This window comes from Eptesicus fuscus, chromosome 22, assembly GCF_027574615.1.
Source record: "Eptesicus fuscus isolate TK198812 chromosome 22, DD_ASM_mEF_20220401, whole genome shotgun sequence".
Lineage (NCBI taxonomy): Eukaryota > Metazoa > Chordata > Mammalia > Chiroptera > Vespertilionidae > Eptesicus > Eptesicus fuscus.
In genome coordinates this window covers 21,249,226-21,272,688 of record NC_072494.1, presented here as the reverse complement: position 1 = coordinate 21,272,688, position 23,463 = coordinate 21,249,226, and the positions used below count along the sequence as shown (strand labels likewise).

Sequence of the window (23,463 nt, the reverse complement as noted above, 5' to 3'; positions counted from 1 at the left end):
GTCTCATGAAGAAACTGAAGACAAACTTTCCAAATTAAAGCCATAGATAGTGATCAAACCTAACAGAATTAAAACTTTTAGACATAGAAACAAAAAAGTAAAGCGATACAGTTGAGTTTCCTCCTGAGAAAACTCTAGGTTCTTGGCTTCTTTGTTTGGAAGGGCCCTTAAATGTCAATCTGCCTGACCTGGAAGATCCTTATTAGAAATTGCCTCTTGCTTATGGAAAATTGCCTGGTCCCTACCTTTACCCAACAAATTACATTTTAGTGAGAGGGGATATTGGAGGGACATCCTATTTCTTTCCTAAGATTTGGATACTTGATATAGAAGAATGGGGAAGAGGTTTTGAAGCAGCTCACAACAGCAGGCTACAGTGGCACCATGCCCCAGTCAGAGGTTAACCAGGCAGGTGGGTGTGTCCCCTCCCAGTGGGATGTGCAGTTCACATCAGAAGCCCCAGAGGACATATTGAAACCTCTTAATTAACGTGGTGGCCCATGGCAACTGAAAGGCATTTCCACACGATTAAAGACTTCTGAAAGCCCCCAAGGGGAGGTAATGTTCCTAATAATTTATAAATTGAACTCTGTACTTAATATGCTTAAAGTGTTTCTCTTGTCTTCCATTTGGGAAGGAGATGGGCAGGGGATAATGGATTTCTATTCACCAGCCATCACAGAAAAGAGAATTTGCCGGAAGCACAAACCAAGGAGCTTTCTCTTCTAGTTTAGGTGATGCCTTCTGGCAGTAAAAGGAGCCTCAAGGTCAAGAATTGTTACTACAATTTCAATGACATCATCTGATTTCAAAGGCCTTATTGTGCCTTTGGAGAAGTGGGTAGGTTGGCTTATGGGGACTCCATGGCCCACCTTGAATGAAGAGGTTCCATTTCCTTCATCTGCAGTTTCTGGCTTTACTGGGCAGGAATTGCTCACAGACATGTTCTCTACCATCAGTTTACGTGTTTCGAGTTATTTCCAGTTCTCCAAGGACCAGTATTACACTCAGGACATGTTCTGGTTGGAAGATTCAGTGTCTTCCTTTCAATCACTTCATTTGATAGATGAAGGCCTCAGGTAGATTCAGAAAGTTATGCATCATCATTCCACTGGTTAGCCCTGCTGTTTTATTGGTGATGTTCATCTTATTAGTAATTTGAGTCTGGTTTTCCATTGGGCTCATAGAAACACAAGGATGGACGAGACTTTGAAAAGTCACCTATCTACCTCATCCATTCCTTACCCCTGGTCCATTTAAATGTAGATTAGAATATGACCAGCATTGCCCATGTGGGCTTTAGTTTTTCTCCTCTTGGTCTGTTTCCTTTGAAAGCCAGAGACAGGTGTGAGTGATTATTGTCATACATGAGAGAGGACCTGTGCCCAGACCTTCAGGTTTGTTTATTGGGAGAAATAGTTGACATGAGCCACCAAACTTGTCTATTTGAATCTTATTTTGTTAGCCACCCTTTAATTTCCTTGTGAATATCAGTGGAATTAAGTATGTCCAGTTGTCTTGAGGGATAATTAATTATGTCTCAGATTCACTCTTCTAGTTCCTCCTAGGGTGAAACTAAGCTTTGAAATGTGAGCTGATTAATTGGCTGTAGTCCCTTGACAGATGGTAGCTGGAAACAAAAATCTCAGCTTTTCCATTTCTTTGCCAAGGGTTCACAAAATCCAGGTGATATCCCAAGTGTTGATGGCATTGATAGATCCAGGTTCTTTATTTTGAGATCTATGGATCATATGACACTGATTTGGGGTAAGAGAAGGATTCCACTCACCCCTGAGATGTTACCTAGAGTGCCATCTAGTCCAAAATCTCTTTACCTATCCAGGTTTCTTCTCTTGGAAGAAGAGTAATGACTGCCTATTTCTAGCCCCTGTGAGCTGTTTTTATCTTCTTTTGTGCCTGCATTTACCTTTAAAAATGAGTTATACAGATTACTTCCTCTAACTCCAATGTAAACTCCACAAGATCAGGACCTATACCTGTATTAGTCTGGCAGAATCCCCAAAACAGTGACCACTAGCAAAATGCCTTGCTAAAGTGAGTAGATACTTGTTGAATGATTGAGGAATGAATTGAATGAATGAGTCACATAAGCAACTGACTTACATAAGCTTTGCTTGCAGGCCCATAGAAGATGTCCATATTGAAATATACTCAAAATTTACCTCTACTTCCCTCCTTCCTTCCGTCTCTTTCTTTTACAATTATTGAACACCTGCTATGTGCCATGCACTGGGCTTAACCTTGGACCTTGGTGGCTCCTGCTCTCAGGAAGTCTAAAACTTAGATGAGATTGACAAGCAAATCAAAGGCAAATGTCCTTGTGGTTAGAGTCATATGGAGGATTCTATGGGAAGTTCAGCGAGATTAGGGAAACATTTTCTGAGGTTATGTCACTAAATTCACTTTGAAGGACAAGGAGGAGTTAACTAAGGTAGGGAGGGAGGTGTGACCCATACCCAGAACCAATACACAGGTCAGATAATGAGACCGCCTTGTGGTTGACCTACATGACTGGGCTAAGCATAGAAGGGAGATCTGCCAAGCATGTTCTATGCCTGGGCAATCACCATCGGTGTTATAGAAAAGATTCTAAAATCTGCAAATTACCTGACAAACCTCATGCTATTCTCTAGGGTAAGTGCCAAAAATGTCAGTGTCATAATAAAATAAAAGCCGATTTCATTTGTTTGATCTCTGTTAAAGCCAGTAGAAACGATTTATTGATTTTTGAAGAAAACATATTTTTAAATGCCACTTTTTTTTTGCAAGCAACTTGTTAATAGATGTGGAGTTCTCATATACCCCAAATGCACTTCTAGTTACAAAATGTTCACAGTTTTGAGGAAAATCAATAGAATAATCAGAAAACTCATGGAAAGATGAACAAAGAGCAAAATAATTTCATATCATACAGTCAGTGTTATTATTTTTTAAAATATATTTTTATTGATTTGAGAGAGAGAGGAGAGAGAAACATTGATCCATTGCCTCCTGCACGCCCCCTACTGGGGATTGAGTCTGAAACCTGGACATGTACCCTGACTGGGAATTGAGCCTGTTACCTCTCAATGCATGGGACAGCACTCAACCAACTGAGCCACACTGTCAAGGGGTATTTTTTTAAGATTCATAGTTTGCAACTTGTTTCACTTGGATCCAGATGTTTCTTAATTTTGTTTTGTTCTTAATGCCATAAAAGCAAACTAAGACACATAAATGAAGAATATGCTCCGAACAAAGCTAAGGTAATACAGAAACTCAGAGCCAGGGTCGTGTGTGTGAAGAACTCTTGGCACTTTCTATAGATCCATTATGTTGTCATGTGCTCATGCTCACATCCAGGTGGAAGTCTGTTTGGGGTTGAAAGCATGGAGCTCCCAACAGACTTGGCTTTTGTCAGACAAGAAGATGTGGGCAGTTTGCCTTTTTTCTTCGACGTGGTTATCAGGAAGCTCCTAGCTACAGCTCTTGGCCCAGGTTTTTTTTTTCATTTCACTTGCCCCACCTCTTCGTTTCATTAGCTGATTTGAAAGAAAATCCTAGACCATATGTGTTTTTTCACTGAAACTGCTAAAAATCCTCTGTGGAAGTAGATTACAAGTAATGATAATATCAAAAACTAGTTTATCACAGGACTGTAAAAGTAATCACAGGTGAACACTGGATTTCCAAGTTGTCTCTGTAGAAAGTGATCAAGGAGGCTACACCTGTGCCTTTTCCTAGGATAGTAGAGAGCGTGTGTGTGTGTGTGTGTGTGTGTGTGTGTGTGTATTTATGCTACCTATGACTTTCTCTCTGGATAGGGCAGATAAGCAATTCAGAGGAATCTGTGTGTGGTGATTTTACAAATCATTATAAAATACTAGAGGCCCGGTGCATGAAATTCGTGCATGGGGGGGGGTGTTGTCCCTCAGCCCAGCCTGCACCCTCTCCAATGTGGGACATCCCTCTCACAATCCAGGACTGCTGGCTCCCAACCACTCACCTGCCTGCCTGATTGCCCCTAACCACTCCCCTGCCAGCCTGATCGATGCCTAACTACCTTCCCCTACTGGCCTGATCGCCCCCAACTGCCCTCCCCTGCTGGCCTGATCGCCCCAACTGCCCTCCCCTGCAAGCCTGGTCACCCCCAACTGCCCTCCCCTGCAGGCCTGGTCACCCCCAACTGTCCTCCCCTGCAGGCCTGCTCACCCCCAACTGCCCTCCCCTGTCTGCCTGGTCACCCCCAACTGTCCTCCCCTGCAGGCCTGATTGCCCCCAACTGCCCTCCCTTGCAGGCCTTGTCCCTCCCAACTGCCCTTCCCTGCTGGCCTGATTGCCCACAACTGCCCTCCCCTGCTGGCCATCTTGTGGTGGCCATCTTGTGTCCACATGGGGGTGGCCATCTTTGACCACATGGGGGCGGCCATCTTGTGTGTTGGAGTGATGGTCAATTTGCATATTACCTCTTTATTATATTATTACATAGAATTAATATCAAATTATATAGTAATATTACATAGCATTATGTATATGTATTATCCTACATAATAAAAGCCCAGCGACCGAACGCAGAATGACCACTCGACCAGTAACTATGACGTGTACTGACCACCAGGGGGCAGACGCTCCACGCAGGAGCTTCCCCCTGGTGGCCAGTGTGCTCTCACAATGGGAGAGCCGCTCAGCTGACCAGGATGAGAGGCGCTTCCACAGTGGGAGCAGCTGCTCAGAGGGCAGGTCCACAGCCGCTTGGCTAACCTGGATGAGCAGTGTTTCCACAGCGGGCCAATCCCCGCAGGCCATGCTCCCACCAGTGCACGAATCCCGTGCACCGGGCCTCTAGTGTATGTAATAATCCACAATCAATAAGTCATATCAAAATGTGGCACCTGCCACAAATCTGGATTCTAGAAGCAGAGAAACTATCCCACGACATCACTGAGTACCTGAGAATCCTTCCTCTGGGACCTGTGCTGTTTCACCTGGTGTCTGGAACTCATTCTTGGTAACTGATTATTAAAGAGTTGGGATCATCAGGAATCACTTACTCTGAGCTTAGGAAATGTTTTGCCAGTGCAAGTTAGAGATGCTAAATATACTGGTTTAGCCAAATGCAAATGTGTGTTCTAGCTCCCTTTAAGTCATCATGTTTTTTACAAAATAAACATAAACTAGTCCTGAGTGCCTAGGCGGACACATGGAAATGGAAATTTCACATTAACCTAACAAAACAGTCCGTCCCATGAAAGAGCAGTGAACGAGAGTCTGGGTCTAGAGCCAGTTGGGCACTGTCTAGCTTTGTCGTTTCTCTGGGCCTTGTTTCTTCATCAGAAAGGGGCAGCTGAACCTAGAGAGTTTCAGTGAGTCTCACAGTTGAACCAGAACACAGATTTCTTTGTTGAAATTCAGCTAAGTTGAGGGCCTAATGGTTTCCTCATGCAGGGAGTGATGTGTGACCTGAAAATGGGAGTGTGGATTTACCACTACCGATGGGTCTTGGGTGGAACAGCTCTTGGGTGCTTAGTCTAAGGATGTGTGTTGATGACAGTGCTGTCTGACCCACAGTCAGCTGGATGGGCACTTTGAATAACTCCTCTTTTCCTTGAAGAAGTGAGGATGGATGTTGGAGGAATTAGGATTGTGAGATATATGCCAGGAATGAAGCTCATTCAGGATGACTGTGATCATGTGGATTGGAGTGGGGGCTCTGAAGTGGCAGTCTCTTTGTTCCCATTTCAGTCCTAGTCATATGCTGTGTGTGACTTTGGGCAAGTTGGGTTTTATTGTGTGTTTTCCTCTCTGTGCCTTAGCCTTTTCAAATGTAAAATAGGAACATGTAATCTAAATAAATAGTTTATCTCTACCCCTTAGAGTTAAAAGTGTGAAGCAATTAAAACAAATGTCTGATACATGGTAAGACCCCAAAGTAGACAACTGTTCTCTTTTTATCCCTGCACTAGAGGCCCAATCGTGTAAGGGGCTTGGCCCTCACAGCCAAGCCAGCCCTCACAGCCCCTTGCAGCCTCAGCTGGCCCTTGCAGCCCTGGCTTTGTTGGGAAGGTCGTCCGGATGGATATCTGGACGGTCGTTCTGCTGTTTGGTTTAATTAGCATATTATCTCTTTATTATATAGGATAATATCAGGAAAGAACCTAATACTGATCTTCCAGCCCTGCAGTGGCCATCTGAAATGAGAATTATGGGGAGGGGAGACGAGTGTAAGGGGCTCCTGAAACTTCTGTGTTAGCAGGAAAGATGGTGTTTAAACCATTCTTCAGAGATGGATGTTTATGCAACTCTTAGAACTCTTTAGGGAATGAAATTACCTCTCGCTTGCACAGACCTAATTCAGTGTCTGACAACTTTTCTCACTCTGCAAGTTTTTCTTCCTGTGTGGCTTAGTTACCTATTGTTGCAGTTTTAGTTTGGGGTGAAGGAAAGGATATGGGTCTGACTCTGAGACACGGGGTTGGTCTGCGGAGAACCTATTGAGCTGGACTCTGCATTCCCTTCTCAGCAAACTGGTGTGGGCTCAGATGCGGCACTTTCGAAGCCCCAGAGGCTCTGTGTGCACGTCTGCAGGACCCGGATGGAGGGTGGAGGACAGGGCAGCAGGGAGTTAGCAAGGAGCCAGGATTTGGGGCTGTGGACTCTCACCCCAGCCGTAACCTGAGCAGCTTCATGTTTATGCTTGCTCTGTACTTGCATAAGAGATTTCACCAGGAGAAGGAGTTCCACAGATAAAAGAGACATTTGAAAGCTTGGAGGCCCCAATAAGCCATCTGATGTGACCTGTCACTTGGCAGCTACTCTGTTGCTTCTTATCTCAGCTCCTCTGTGCTGCCTGTTCAAAAGTGGCAACATCATGTGTGTAATGTGTGTGTGTGTGTGTGTGTGTGTGTGTGTGTTTCGTGTATGTTTTTGTGTGTTTGTATTTTGTGAATGTGTGTGTATATGTGTGTGTTGTGAATGTTTGTGTGTTTTTATATGTGTATGTTTGTGTGTATGTGTGTGTTGGTGTGTGTTTGTGTGTGTATGTGCATGCACATGCTTCTTTGCTCACAGTGATGATAGAAGAGGGAGGGTAAATGGGAAGATTTACGGGGAGAGAAACTTTATAAATCCAAGACATAATGATTATGAGATTGGAAAAAGTCCCCTTTAAGAAGTATGGGGGAATACTATTGACTCAGCCTGTGGGGTTTTCATTTCCAGCCTGTGTGACGGGGCTGCAGTGATTGAAGCCCAAGATTGATCAAGAGAGGAGCCATGTGACATACCCCCACCTAATGAAATAGGTTTGGAGGGACATGGACCAAATAAAGGAGTGGTTACAGTTGTACATAGGACAGTTTATGTCCTCTGGGCGCTGAGCAGCACAGGCTTGCCAGACTTTTCCTCCCAGCCCTGTTCTGGGTAGGTGTCCAGGGAGGGGCTCCATCTTAGAGCAGTGCATCCTTATCTCTGACAAACTCACAGCTCCTGGTATTTAAGTTATGGCCTCAGAGGGTAGACTTGGAGCATAAGGTTCAGAAGAAAGCTCTCCTGCCAGCCTGACTTCAGGGCAGGAGTCTCGATCTCTTCCCTGGAGACGCAGGGAGAATGGGAGCATCACTCGGCCAGTGGGAGTGGAAGAAGGCTATCTCTCAGGGCAGTGGTGACCCAAAAGTCATGTCAGGTGGTAAGTTTCCTGCGCACACTTGGATAGAAACTTCCCTTTAGATTGGTCCATGGTCTTCCCTGCTGGGCAGTCACTTTGATGGAAATACTTAAGGTTAGCCCTGAGGATGGCCTTGATTCTGTGGGATACACTGTATTGGGCGCTTTACACTATTACCTAACTTAGTCCTGACCACCACCCTGTGAGGGTGTCTCTTCTCCATCACACCGATTGGGAACCTGAGGTTTTGAATTTAGAGGACTCACTGATCATTGGTGGAGCCAGAGTAAAAATCTGTACAAGGTTGATTTTCAGATGTGAGAGAGGGAGAAACCAGATCCCCTCACATTGCTAAAGGAATTGGTCTGAAAGTAGCTTTGCGTGGATCAGATTTGCCTTAACAGACTAACCCTATCCCTTATTTCTGAAGCTGAAACACACACATATACAATCACAAAGATGTCTTTATTCAAATTGTTTGGAAGCAACTGTGGAACACTTGAAATGATGCACTGGTCATCCCAGTCCCATCTTTCTTTCACCTCAAACACAAGTTACAGCAGACTGTCCCTTTTTTGCTAAGTGACACTTGTTACAAGTGCTTCTGCACCTGAATGAATGAACTAATGAGTGACTGGTGGTGGTAGCAGAGGGGAGATGCCTCTCTGAGGGACAAGCTCACCATCCCCCACCTCCATCTGCTTTCCTCTCTCCAGGGTGGCATGATCGCGTTGCTGCTGTCCATCTTGTGCCTGGTGATGATCCTGTACACTCGCCGCCGCTGGTGTAAACGCCGCCGGGTCCCCCAGCCCCAGAAGAGTGCCAGTGCTGAGGCAGCCAACGAGATCCACTACATCCCCTCTGTGCTGATTGGCGGGCATGGGCGGGAGAGTCTGCGCAACGCCCGCGTGCAGGGCCACAACTCCAGTGGCACGCTGAGCATCCGGGAGACACCCATCCTGGATGGCTATGAGTACGACATCACCGACCTACGCCACCACCTGCAGAGGGAGTGCATGAATGGAGGGGAGGACTTTGCCAGCCAGGTCACCCGCACCCTCGACTCCCTGCAGGGCTGCAACGAGAAGGCCGGCATGGACCTCACACCAGGTGGGAACTCCTTGAGAATATGGGTTAGATCATCAGTGTCTCAGATTCCCCATAGCACCTGGCGTGGTGCTAAGCCCATCAAGTAGCCCTGTGCTGCTCAGGGGTTACAAAGTCAGCTGCTTTCAGAAAGCAAGCAGATCGCACAAACATGTGAACGAGCTGGATGTCAGACAATAGGGACTGGTGCAGACTGTGGTGATGAGAAGCCATGTTCTGGGTGAATACACTCAAATCACATTTTTAGTCTGTATCTAGTTAAAGGGCCACATTTGGTGTCCCTATCCACACAGAATTAGTTTAATTGAACTTCCAGTTGGAATCACTTTTCCTTCACTCTTTTCACAACTTTGTGGTCTCCTAGAAATCAGAGTATTTCCGTCTCTGCCAACCTCTCACTTGAAAGGTTCCTTATTTTAATTCTGTGAAAACTCCACTTCCTTGGTTTATGCAGATTCCAACACTCTCACTTTCTCTGACCTTCTCTCTCAAAGTTCTTGCATTGACTTTTCCTTACACAGGGAGTGACAATGCCAAGCTGTCGCTGATGAACAAGTACAAAGATAACATCATCGCCACCAGCCCCGTGGACTCCAACCACCAGCAGGCCACACTGCTCTCGCACACCTCCAGCAGCCAGAGGAAGCGGATAAACAACAAGGCGCGAGGTACCTGGTCTGAGGTTGGGGCGTGTAGGTAGACTCCTTCCTATTGGTGGAGGCAGGGCCCTTAATATCCTCGACCACCACTCTCATGCAGTCTTTTCTGGGGGACTGTTGAGTATGAGTTACCAAAAAACTCAAATAATATACAAACCTGATGCCCAAGTAATTTCATCAGCAAGAATTTACCCTTAGGAAATAATTGGACAAATATGCATATATGGATGTCAAAGGCTCTTTATCACATTGTTTAAAAGAGAGGAAAATTGGGAATAGCTTCAGTGTCTATCAAGAGGGAACTGATTAACCACCTGCACACTGTCTCCTATCCAGTGGCCAACCACGCAGCCATTGACGACAATAGAGATCTGTACCTGTTAATATGGAAAGTTGGCCTCTCATCTATTACTTGGGAAAAAATGAGGTCATAAAAGAGAAGGTGCAGTGGAATGCCATTTTTAAGGAGAAATTTAATAATGTTCATCTGTTTTTTATCAGGAAAGGCAGAGAGTATATACATCAAGTGTTAAAAACTGATAATACATCAGCTTTGCTCTGATTTAAAAGATTTAGGGGACATCAGGGTTGTTCCCTTTACATATTTTTGTGTTTTTTCTTTATTATCTTCTCTCTGCACATTGAATATATATAAATTCTAGAACCAGAAAAAATATAATATCCTATAGATATTAAGACTTCTAGACATATGCCCCTTAAGGCATAGATCCAGTGTCATATCAACCAGAAGCCTGACCTGGAATGAGGGAAGTTGCCCTTTCTTCCTTTTCCACCCACCATCTATGCAGGCCTGCCCAGCAGGTAGCCGTCAGCAATAGCCCTCCTTGGTAGGAGCACGGGCTGGGTGGAGGTAGGGCTTTAGTGATTGGTGTCATATAAAAGTTGATTTCTCCAATAAATCTGTATCTCAGGAAGCTCCAATTCCCATGGCTACTCCTCCCAGATTGTCAGTCAACCTGCTCTCATTTTTATTGATTTTTATCTTGAACTTGCCCAATGATGTGGTGCCATGAAGACAAGACTGAAGATGTTCTTTGCCATGGTCCTGTTCATTACAGCTGGTTCCGCCTTCCTGAACCCTGAAGGGGATTCTGGCACAGAGACAGAAAACGACCCCCAGCTGACCTTCTATACTGACCCCTCACGGAGCCGGAGACGCAGTCGAGGTAGGAAGCATGGAGGGACGAAGTGGAGGGAGAGGAGCTCTGGGAAGGGGAGGGCAGGGAGCTGCAGAGGTGCTGGTTTGGGTTGTGGGCTCAGTGCTCCAAAGCCAGTTTGTGGGAATGATTCTTGGACTCTAAGTGGTGCTGTGTCGTAAGGAAGAAAGAAGAGCCTAGAGTGGACCGTTTCGGAGACTCATCTCTCCCAGATAATGGCACTCTCAAACAGGTTTCCAAGTTGTTTGAAAGGCTATTTCTTGGTCAGAAGACTCTCAATTCCTTCTGGAAGCCTCAGGAGTCTCATATTTTGCTGTTTAGAGACAGGAAATAAAGTTGATAAAGTGTGTTATATGTGAAAAAATGGATAGGATATGTACCCTTGCTTATCCAGCCACACTGGCCTTGGGATTGGGTGAGGCAGGGATGGGGATGGGCAGGGTAATTAAGGAACAATTTATGGCCTAAAATATGTGTGTAATGGTATTTGCCCTTTAATCCCCTCCCCAGTAGAATCACCAGAGCCCACGTCTCCAATTCCATTCTCGCCCCTGGCAGGGTCCAGGTTAGTTCATTTATTCTGCTCAGCATTGATAGGGTTGTCCCTCCATGCACCCACTGCCTCCACCCTGATGTTTAGTGGCTTCAGGTGTGGCTACTTCATCTGTGGCTGCTACTTCTTATGACTTGTGGGCATTATCATCCTTACTGAGAGAGGTCTGGGTTCAAGCACCAATCAGCTCCATTTACTTGCTGTGTGATATTGGATAAGGACAACAATTCCTCTGAGCCTCAGTTTCCTCACATATTAAATGGGTTAACAACAGGGCAATCGTCATGATTGAATTATATTAAAACGTGCTTTTGTTTGCTAACTGGCAAAGGACTGTGAAATTCCTATTGTTGTTGCTGTTAGAATTCTCAACAGGGCAGCCTCAGGTTCCCACAACACTCCATCTTAAAGAACCTTGGACAGGGGCCCATTGAGATACCACGGAGGATATTTGAGTAACATCAAATTATATTATGCCCAATTGAATTTTCCCCAACCAAAAACCAATGCCCTCAAAAGGCAGCTACATGTTGGCTCCTCCTGCCTCCACTTGAGTTCCTTTTGTACTGAGGGCACTCTTCCCAGAGATTGGAGAAAGCCCTTTTAAGTCCTCAGCTCCAGTTTCCATAGGCTTTGTGGCTATCAGTATAAAACTTCTTCCTAACATTTTTCTCGAGAGATCAATGGGGCTCTGGGCAATGCAATGTCTGATGCCCCAGTGTCCCTGAGGAGAGAATGGGGGACCTCTGGTCCTCCTTACATATTTATATACAAGAAATAGTCAACCTGGGCTCGTCAGCCCAGGCCATACCAAAGCAGGATGTGTTCTGCTTTAATAAAATCCTGTTGGAGGAAAACCATAGTAATGAATTAGAGTGAGCTTCTCTGCAGCACAAGACTACTTCTTTTAAATACCAAGCTCTCCTAGCACGTCAACTATTTATTGCTGCTAACTAGACTGTAAGCTTCTTAGGGATGAACATGCCTAATTTATTTTACCAAAGTGCCTAGTGGAGGGTTTGGCCTGTGATAGATGCTTGAAAGTGTTTGTTCAATTGAACTGGATACATCAATCAGGCCAGCAAGAAATTTCATAACCTACCTGCCATGGGTCAGGCAGCGTGATAGGTGGTAGAAACATGAAAACATGGCACGGTGATAAGTCTTAATTTAATAATATAAATAAAGGAAAATGAATACTCAGAAGTGAGAACAGTACATTCTACCTGGCAGCAATTGGAGGCAAAAAAAAAAAAATGAAAAGGAGAAAATAATTGCTCCTGGATTGTATACAATATAAAGAATTTATGGAAAGAGGAGAATCTATGGTAAGGGCATTCCAATAGAGGAAAGTGGCGTATAAAAAGCCTTAAAGGTACAAAAGAAAAGGGTATTTTCAAGCAAGTGGAAGTACTTCAGTATGGCAGCTGTAACCCAGGATATGAATATACAGCAGGGAAACAGGCTGGCTAACTCAGGATCACCACTCATATGCCATGCTACCAAGCCTGCCCTGGTTCTGGTGGTCCTAGGAATGACTGGAGATTTTGAAGTTAGATGGATGATGGGTTGATGAAGCAGAAGAACTAGAGAGACAAGAAGATGTCTTGCCAATTCCTGCCATCACAGGAGAGCAGTGGCAAGTGGCTGTAACAGTGATAACACTGTGTGAGAAGAGCTGTAACAGCAGGGTGCACCGAGGGCTAGAGGAGCAACAAGGAATGAGTGAGAATTTGTTCTTAAACATTTCAGGGAAGTGTTTACAGGGAGCTGTTGTTCGAGCTGAGACTGAAGAGTAGGTGTAGACCAGGCTGACAAGGTGATGAAATGGCATTCTATGGGGGAGGAAGTGACATGCGTAAAGTCACAGAGACATAAACGATAAGGGTCTAGTTGGAGAGAAGTGACTAGTTTATTAGAGTGAAGCTCATGGTGCAGGCTGTGGTTTGCTCAGGAAGGATGGCTGGAAGGTCAAAAGAAAGCCCATGGCCTTGACTACAGGACTTGGACCCGACCTTTCAGCTGGAGTCGTTAAGGCTTTAAAGAGCACTGCCCTGTCCTCTGCTGATGGAGGGTCCCTCTAGGGCAGCCTGGAGGGGTAGGTAAGGGTGGGGGAGGTTGAGACAGGGATGCGAGGCGAGTGGATGGCTATTGCCATTGCCCAGGTGTGAGGTGATAAGTATAAGCAGGGAGGGAGCAGTGGGGACTAAGGAAAGTCTGAACACAAAATGAAAAATGATTTAGTGTCATTGGTGGTGGGGAGGGTGGGAAGAGTTGGACATGAAAGAGTATTAGGACTTGAGAAACCAAGTAGATGACAGTGCCATTGGCTGGGCAATGAAGCAGGAAGGGGAACAAGGGCGAAGGGAAGTGGAGAGTCCAGTTTGGGATTTGCACTTGAGTGCCCGAGGGAGTAGTTCTGCTATTCAGGCCTGGTTTGGGCTGGAGTCCAAATTTGTAAGTAAGTATGGGGAAATAGACTCCATGCTCAAAGGATAGTAGCTTAAGTAGAATATCTCCAGGTAGCCAGGGACAGAGGATCCAGAGGCTTCCTGCTTTTTCCCAACCCCGGAGTCTCTGCCTCCCAGCCACTGACAGTGCGCCCACTTAGGGAACCTGCTCCCATAAAGGATGGTGCAGCCAGGGACCCAGGGATCGGGCTGTTGCTAGCGCTTAGACTCATTTGGGCCTGTGCTCTGTTCTGGCTCTGCTCCTAGTAGCAGCTTGACCCTAGACCTGCCCTATGGCCTCTCTAACTTATTGTTCCTCTGCGGCGCTGCCTCATGAGATGGTCATTGTCAAGTAATATGAGCCACGAGGCCCTGGGCCCTGGTCTCTGACACTTAATATACTTCATTAGTGTTAACTGTCACTATGAGGTTAATCTCGTTGAGATCTATTTTTCTTACCTGTAAAGTGGGTAGTGACTGTGCACACATAGATTTATTGAAAGGAAGTATATATTCAAAATTTCAAAAAGTATATAAAACAGCATTTTCAGATATCACAGATGCCTTTTATTTCTATTCGTAATAAATATTAACACAGACCACAAGACAAGTCCAAAGGACCGACATATTTTGTTGGCAACTTCCCTTGCTTTCTTCCTTTCCCACATCTGTTCTGTCTTCATGTGAAATCATTTTCACTGGTACCTAAAACAAAAATCACACTAAAGCCCCTCCTTCCCATCACTGTCCCCACCTGACTGGGAGTGTACTCATTCCCCAGCTCCATCATTTTCTCATTGAGCTTCCATTTGTGACCTTAACCCAGTGACTGGGGAGAGCCTTCGGGTGCAACATCCTCAACTCATACAGAGTGGATTTGCCTCGGTTTCTTCCACCCATGCCCTACAGAGCAGGGACTCCCACCTATTAAAATAGGTGCAAGTTCCTTAAGCTCAGGAAATTACTGGGAAGTGATGGAGCTGATTTGGGAGAGTGCCCTCTGTGGACAGCTGTGGGAAGTGCAGGGAGTTCAAGCAGGGTCCTGCCACCCTTGGACAAGTGGTTGGAGCTCAGCCAGGTGCAGACCCGGGGAGAACTTCCTCCTTTATCATTTCTCTTGTGAGCCTGGCCCAGGGGGACTGCAGATGACTTGCACACCACTGACCATTGTTGACCCTGAGGGCCACCAGTAGGCCAAGTCTCCTCTGATTCTGACCCATGCCATGGTGTTCCATGAGGCTGAATGTCACTGAGGTCATGCAGCTGCACACATCTGCTGCCCAGGTTTGCCGGCTGCCTCCCCTGTTTGCTGGGTTGGGCAGCAAAAGACTAAGTTGGCTTCTCACTGAAAGATGTTTACCACCACGTATCTTGCTTGTCTTGCTTTCAGTGGGCTCTCCCCGAAGTCCTGTGAATAAGACCACCCTGATGTTGATCAGCCTCAGCAGCTGTGTGATCGGCCTGGTCTGCTCCTCCCATGTCAGCTGCCCTCTCGTTGTCAAAATCACCCTGCACGTCCCCGAGCACCTAATCGCTGATGGTGAGCCCACTTCTGAGATGCAACTTCCTTCCCACTGAGGAAGGTTTTGGGTTCGGCAAGAGGGTATAGAGAAGCGAGGGTCGTGGTTATAGCTACCTATGATTATAGGTGGGGCGGAAATAAACACAGATAAATAAGGCTTAGGACAAAACTGGATTGTTCACACGTGAAATCAAAAAGCAGGTTAAAAAAACTGAACAGGTCACCTCTTCTCTGTGCACACTCCGTTTCCCATTTCTGTTGTTTGTCAGTAGCTCCCATCTTGGCAGAGCATCCCAGATCAGGTAGGTTGATACAGATTCCTGTAGCCCCTGAGAGGGGAGAAGCTGAGTGGACAAGCAGAGGTGTTTCTGAATCAGCAGTGCCTCAGTTTGATATGCCCTGGTGAGAAATTCTTAATTATAAGCCTAGAACTCCATAGCAACAATTTAATCCATCAAACTCCAATATAATGAAGGAGTGATATAGGTTCTGAGAGCCCCCAAATTAGTTCAGGCCAGGGCACCTGAGTGACTTGCTAGAATCTGTTTTCTTGGTTGCTGGAAGGCTGAAAACCAGTGGGGACTGTTCCCACTGTCAGGGGGCCTGCTCTTTAATGGCCAGTGAAGACAGGCAGCAGGTCCTTGTCCTTGGATGAGTGACAGTGCCTGTGGCCAGGTCTGATGGAGCAGCGCCACGACCATCACAGAGCTGCTCTGCCCCTGTATCCTGTAGGTCCACCCTAGTGGGCATGACCTGGGGCAAGGCAGCAGGAGACAATGCAGTGGGATATCCAAGGGGTGGCCTAGCCTCCATCTGCTGGTACCTTTCTTGGGTACCAGCTCATGGTGGCCCAGAACTAGTAGGAGGAATGGCCTTGGACTGGGGCTAATCTGCACAGTGTGTGTATGTATTTGTGTGTGTGTGTGCTTGCATGCATGTGTGTGTTTCTTGTGTGTGCTTATGTGTATATGTATGTTTGTGTGTATGTATTTCTGTGTGGATATGTATGTTTTTTGTGTGTATATATGTGTGTTTGTGTGTATATGTGTGTTTATTTTTGTATGTGCTTCTGTGTGTTTCTCGGTGTATGAGTGTGTTCTATTTGTGTGTGTGCTTGTGTGTGTTGTGTGTATGTATGTTTTTATTTGTGTGTATGTGTTGTGTGCACACACGGCATGCCTCCTCTCTCTCCCCTGCAGGGAGCCGCTTCATCTTGCTGGAAGGGAGCCAGCTGGATGCCAGTGACTGGCTGAACCCTGCCCAGGTGGTCCTCTTCTCTCAGCAGAACTCCAGTGGGCCGTGGGCCATGGACCTCTGTGCCCGGCGGCTCCTGGACCCCTGTGAACACCAATGTGACCCCGAAACTGGTAGGCGGGAGCGCCGGGCAGCGGGTAACTGTCAGAGATCATGCCTCTTGCAATCACCCCCTTGAAACCTAGGCAGTCCCTCCCAATTATCCCATTGCAATTGGGAGCCTAGACCGTTTGAGCTGCCAGCATGGTGGGCCCCTGAGCATGTTGGCTTCAAAGGTGGGGTCATCTTATGGCAGAAGCCCGGAAAGCATCCTAATTGTGGCCCCTGGCCACACAGATCAGTTTGGGATGACATTCACAGCCCATTAGCCATCCAGTCGGGATATCCAATACTAGGGCTAGATTTCTTATGCTTGTTTATTGTAGAAAATTTGGAAAAATCTAGCAAAGCTTATAGAAGAAAGTTATAATCATCTATAATTCAGTCTCCTGCAGAAATCATTTTAAAATTTTCATATTCCCTCTTCTATCTTTTGTCTATGCATGATATTTAGAGGCTTGCAAGCACACTAAGTCCAGTCGCGTTTTCTTTATTCTTCTTTACCTATTCTATCATGAGAGTTTTCCAGAACATTAAATAATCCTCAATAATATAACTTTTAATGGCCATTTGCTATCCCAATGTGTGTGCATATTAATGCTCATTTAAATAATTCTCTTATTATTTGACAATTAGGATGCTTAAAATTTTTAACTAAACTGAATATCTTTCCACATAAATGCAGGATACATTTGAAGTTAATTTCTCCCAATAAATCTTAGAAGAGGGATTACTGGGCCAAAGGGTATAGACATCTTTCAGGTGTTATATCATCAAATTGGGCAGGGGCTTCACTGAGAGAGGGTCCACATTCAGCGTCATACACCAGGACCTCAGTGCTTCTTAAGTGCCAAGATGTCCGGCAGTATGGGTCCCTCCTTCCAGGAGGCTTTGCATTTCACTGTGGAAGGAGGTGTCTACAGTCATCTCTATAAGATCTGTTTCCAGTAGATTCAGGACCAGAAATAGATCCTTCCCAGAGAAGTAGTCTGATGCCTTAGAACAAAGGAAAGGGATGTAGGGACGACTAAAACCTTCAAGGGAAATGTTGCTGGAGCCAAGGGCCAATTCCTCACATACAACCCCTCCTGCACACAACGCGCGCGCGCGCACACACACGCACACATGCACACCTAATATGCATCTTTTTTTAGATGCTAGGATGGAGGTTGAGTACAGGAGGTCCATTTAGCCCTTACTTCTGTTATAGTCCACTAGAGGCCCGGTGCATGAAATTCGTGAATGGGTAGGGTCCCTAGGCCTGGCAGGCGATCAGGGCCGATCAGGGATCAGGGCCTTCCAGCTACTGGCTGGAGCCTTCCTTCATTCCATGCTACCCCGTGGTGGTCAGCGCACATCATAGCAAGCGACAAACTCCTGAGGGGACACTTTGCCTATTAGGCTTTATATATAGATTACTCTATGTCTTGAGGGGGGTAATGGTCACTGCAACATCTAAAGTTCACCTTCTTAGGTCTAAAAGTTTTCACGTAGGCCCATTGCAGATTCCAGGCCCCAATATGGAGGAGAAAGTACAGCATTTTGAACATCTGGTGTCTAAGGCTGTGCTTACTTGCTGCTCTTCCCACGCCATCAGGCAAACACCAAACCAAACAGATGGGCTGTGCACCAGGCCCAAATCCATTGTGCTTGGGAGAAAGAAAAAAAAAGTCTTAGAGGTGGGGGTCTCTCCATGCAGTGAGCTAGTCTCTATTCCCCCGCTGACTTGAATGATGAGAACCTGGGACAGTCTCAGTTGTTAAACCCACGTCTGCGAGAAGCATAATTGTCAGAAGGCCTTGGAAGCTTCTGAGGTTTCTAAGAACAGAAAGCACTAATTACATGTGGAAAGAAGGGATCAGTGTTTGCAGCTTGGAGGGGTTTCAGAGATAAACTGCCTCCTTTAGATCAATGCTTAAATTCCCCAAGAAGGCACATGACTTGTCCAAAGTCCCACAGTGACCCTTGGCAGAGTCTGTGCTCTATCCAACGTGAAAGCAGAGCAAATGTGGGATTATAAAGGGCTGGTCAATTTCCCAGACATGTCAGATCCAGCAAACTTGTCATTCAAAACTTATACGCAACACCATTACTGAGTATCACTGCTTCCTTAGCCAGGAGCTCAGGAAGCTGAATGTCCACAGGGAGGCTGCCATCCCATCTTCGGTGTCTTCCAGATGTCTCATTTCCAGTCCTTGCTGAAACTGACTTTGGGTCAGTTCCCCTGCTAATGGCTTCCCAGTACCCATGACAATTAATGGATTTCCAACTGGAAAGCCTTGGAGGGAGACTAAAAATAAGAACCAAAACCCCACAACAGAGCTGAGGCACAGAGTCTTCATTTGGGTTAGCAGCTGAGAAATGATGGTGCGGAGACTTTTATTTTCATTAATGCTAGAATTAGAAACGCTCCCTCTTTCTGCCTTACTTCTCTGGGCACATGGGATGATGTGGTCATCCCACATGCTCATCAGCAAGAAATTTTATCGCCTCCCACACTCTATCCTAGAGCCTTTCTCCAACAAGCCGAGTGTGGGAATTGGCTGCAAGTCAAGTTGACGTTATTTTTGCAATCCTCCAGCTCACTTACTGGGAAATGTCATAGTGTTGGGACATGTGCTTTTCCAGCCATGTTGAGGGGTCCGCTCATGGGAATGGGTGGAACTGGGCAAGTGCACATGAATACTTCTTTATACACACAAATAGGCACTCAGTCTCTGCAAAGGAGCCACCTCTGGGGCCTGGAGCTTTCCTTGGGCATCCTTCCAAAGTCTTCCAAAGTTAGGCATGTGTTTACTCATCACCTGCACAGTGGTCTGAATACCAGGTGTGGCAGGGTAAGAGGTCCCCAGAGATGTCCACATCCTAACCTCTAGAACCTGTGAATGGGGTATGTTACATGGAAAAGATGAATTGAAGTTGCTGATGGAATTGAGGTTGCTAAACAACTGCCTTTAAAATACTGCCAATGTCATCACAAGGGTCCTTAAAACTGGGAGAGGGAGGCAGAAGAGGAGACCAGATGATGTGATACTGGCAGGACCCTACCAGCCATCTCTGGCTTTGAAGATGGAGGGAAGTTGCATGAACCAGAGAATCTGGGTACCCTCTATACAGTGAGAAAGGCAAGAAAACAGATTCTCCCCTCACGCCTCCAAAAACAGCCTTTAGACAACTTGATTTTAGCCCTGTGAGACTCATGTCAGACTTCTGACCTACAGAACTGCAAAATAATACATTTATGTTGTTTTAAGCCACTAAGTTTATGGTAATGTTTATGGCAGTTATGGAAAACTAATATACCAGAAAGAGGAAATGATAGAACAAGAAGGAGCATTGTTGTGTGACCCTTTATATCATTCCCACCCAATTTATTGAGGGTGGTTTCATAGATTTTGTGAAGATGCTTCTGGAGTCTATAGAAGAACCTGGGCTGAGGTCATTTGCTAATCTGTTTTCCATTCCAGCCTTTCTTTGCCATTCTAGCGGCCATACTATTAGGGGTGGGGGCCGTAATGTAGCCTAGAAGCCCTTTGCCAACTGCACATTGATGTTCTCTCCAGGTCCTTCCAAATCTGGAATCCTAGATGTGTCTCTGCTCAAATTGGGCTAATAGCAAGCAGTAAGGTCGTAGGCTTAACGCCCAGCTGCATCCAGCTAAAGGTTGACTTTTCCTGTACTTTCTAAGGGTTTTGTTGTGGTTGTAGGTTACTTGATTATTTTTTGATGGAAACACAGACCAACTGATTTCGGTGACCTTTCTCTGCACTCCCTTCCTGGCCTCAGTTCTGCCGTGTGGACAGCTGTAAAAACTTCACACACCTGCTTAATTTCACAGCCCCCATCAGTCCTGGCCACAGACCCTCTTTCTCATTTCAAGATGTGTAGGCTTATGGTCTGCCAGGAGCACAGCCTTCTAAGCTCAATCAAGTTGTAATCACCACCCAAGATGTGTCCCCAAATTTCTTTTGTCCCAGGTCTTTCCATAAGCCAGTTCCCACCATGCAGAAATGTGTAAAATCTGGTGAAGCCATTGGACCAATTTCCCAGACTCAACCTAGCCCTCCTCTTTCTGTGCTCTGAGCCACCGCCTACCTTCCTCTAGCTTTCTCTAGTTTTTGAACCAAATTTGGTCAGGTAGCACAGCCTTCATTTTGTCCCTGTCACCTAGAGGGCCTGCTCACTACGTACTCCCTTTCGTGGTGTGATTAAAGCACCTGGCTTCAGGATGTACGTTGGGCTCATTGCCCTCTGTCTGGCCTCCCAGAGTCACACTAGGTTTTTTTGATTCTGGGCCTGGCTTTTGCCTGGTATCTCCACAAGGAAGGAGATTAGGCAGTTAGATATTACCCAAGACCAGATGTCTTACAAGGATTTCCCTTTTTAGATAAAGCACACCCAATTTCATCTCATGAAAGCTGTCATATACCTGAAGGAGAGAGGGAACTCAGAACTTCAGCTTTGCTCTCTATCTAACTCACGGAGAATGTGTGGTGAACCCAGTCATGTCTGAGGAGCCCTAGCTATACGGTCTTTCTCTAATCCTTCCATGAGATTTGTGCCTCCGTCCTCAACTGTAAGCAGGAAATGATAAAGCTGTTACCCATCATACAAAGTCCCTCGAGGTGTCAGCCTTCAGGGTACCGAGCACAAATCAGTGTGGCCATCTCCAGGTGGCGCACAGATCACCTCCTGGTGGGCTTCTGCCCTCTGGTGGTGTGGTTGCCAGTGAGTGCATCCATCCTGTTTGGATACATATTTGTGGCAGTGACACCTCTTTTCATTGGATCCTATGTACACTGCCACAGAGTCAGCATGTCATGTGTTTCTCGCCATCTGCCACAGCAAATGCAGAGACTGTAACACTTCTAGCTTAGGAGGGCATCCAATATCCTTGTGGGGGTCTTTAAAATTCACAGCTAACAGTCGGAGCTTGTGCTTGCACGACAACCCTCTTAAAGTCAAGATTTTGCAGTTGGTTGCCATAGCAACTTTCCTTATCGAGTCTGATCTCCCTACAGTGTAGATAGCCAAACTGGTTCTGAGGAGGGATACAGAAGAGGAAAGTTTGGAGGGTTCTGGAAATGAGGATCATTTGAGAGGCAGATTTTGGATATCCTCAAACTCTATCCTGATGTGTTTGAACATGTCTCTGTTGCTCTGATTTTGAGCTGCATATGCCATTATATGGAGAAAAGCTTTATCTGTTGTCAGCAGTGTGTCCCCACATAGGAGTGAGTGAAGGAAACCTCATAAGGAGATAATGACTATGAAGGCAGTTTGAGAAAGGTAGATGTGCCTACAAATGGTAGGTATTGGCATCATTAGGAAAATCAGGCTCTGCTTGAACTCTTGAGTTGTTACTGCACTTACTTTTACATGTTTTGTGGTAACTAGATATCAAATGTAGAAGAAGGACTCCCTTTTTTGTCAGTCCTTAATTCTAGGCAAGGTATCCAACCAAGGCCATTCTAAGAGTCAGAGTACAGTAATGGATTTGACAGCCTTTCATGGTTACCTCTCATTTTTAATATCATCTTCTGTCTAATGTCCACGAGGACAGTTGGGAAATGATATCCTTCAGGGAGAAGCATAGCTGGGCCCTAGACCCATTAACTGGCTTAGAAATCTGCATCTTGGCTGAGGTGGTGGTGGTGTTATCTATAAATTTAGGGCAAATTAATTAATTTCATTATTTTCCATTCCATAGTATTTATAAAAGTCCTACTCATGTGGGGGAAAGCTAACCTTGTCTTGCCCTTGTGTAGCTTATAGCCTAGAGTTCATGCTTTCTTTGGAATTAATACAAACAGCCTTCATCTGAAAGCCTTATCAGCTATCTAATTTTAAGCTGTTTTTTTCCTGTGTTCAACTCATAGCTGCCCACGCTCAGTACCACTAATGCTGGTAGATTGTAGTCTGTTGTGGAGGTAGCCCATGTGGAAGCCTGAATTTGCCATATAGGAGACAAAGTTACTATCCTGATGGTCTCTGTTGACTCCCCACTAACTAAGAAGTGACTCATTTTCACTGCACCCCTCAGCACCTTGAGCAGGTGTGGGGGAAGAACATGCCTGCCATCTGGGAGTGAGGAGCTGATGGACAGTGACTTATAGGTCAGTCTTGAAATGAATGGTTGAGCTAAGATCCTGTAAACAACCTGCTCAGAACTTACTCAGCCCCTTTCCTCAACACTTCATTTGCCTTGTTTTTTGTCTTTGAAAAGAGAAAAGATCACTCAAAGCCATTATTCTATTAATATCCTTATTAAGTGTTTCCTTAAAAGGGAGATAAACTGTAGGCCCCTGGTCTCCTTAGGGCATAGCCCCTTTATTATTTACACATTTCAGGAAATCACACCCTACAAATGAAATAACCAGCCTGTAAAAGAGTTAGTGCAAGTGCTTTAGTGGAACTGGTCTCTGTAGTGTAGGAATTCATAGCATTGCATAAGGAATTATTAATATGAGGAAGCAGCAACAATATTCAAGATCAGGGCTAAGCAGAGCAATGGCTCTTAATCTTGTGGGGCTCTTGGATATACTTGTAAGTCTGATGAAAGTTATGAAATATTTGGCGGGAAGATGCACATACATATATATGCAATTTAGCATACAATTTTATGGGGATTGTAGGCCTCTTGGTATACTAATGGGGTAACTAATGATAATGAAACATAGTAATATCCTAAACAAATATAGAATTGTGAGTGAGCCTTCTGTTTAGCAGCAAAGAAGATTATATTTTTTTCACTTAAAAACTGAAACCCAGAGTCCCTATAAAACCATAGTTAGTTTAAGTGGCCTCCTTATAGTAGTTGTCCTGTGGGCCTGCAGCATGGCATGATGGGAAAATAGGCCTGGAGTCAGACAGACATAGATTGAAGTATTAACTCTGCCATTTATAAGCTGTCTCCAGGTCCCTTAATTTTCTGAGCCTCAGTTTCCCCCATCTGTATAGCATAGCCAATAATACCTA

The 23,463-nt window shown here is 45.5% G+C and overlaps 1 protein-coding gene across 2 annotated transcripts in view; it reads left to right on the top strand.

The window, feature by feature from the left end:
• The window catches only part of ASTN1 (astrotactin 1), a 267,479-nt gene that overhangs the window by 115,351 nt on the left and 128,665 nt on the right, over positions 1 to 23,463 (top strand). The window contains exons 3-7 of one of the 2 annotated variants that reach the window (XM_008145884.3): positions 8,380 to 8,773; positions 9,292 to 9,438; positions 10,509 to 10,616; positions 15,001 to 15,150; positions 16,332 to 16,499. In XM_008145884.3, coding sequence (XP_008144106.2) covers positions 8,380 to 8,773; positions 9,292 to 9,438; positions 10,509 to 10,616; positions 15,001 to 15,150; positions 16,332 to 16,499 — 967 coding nt within the window. Of the gene's footprint in view, positions 1 to 8,379; positions 8,774 to 9,291; positions 9,439 to 10,508; positions 10,617 to 15,000; positions 15,151 to 16,331; positions 16,524 to 23,463 lie in introns of both variants that reach the window. The other variant, XM_028152060.2, reaches the window with a different exon arrangement.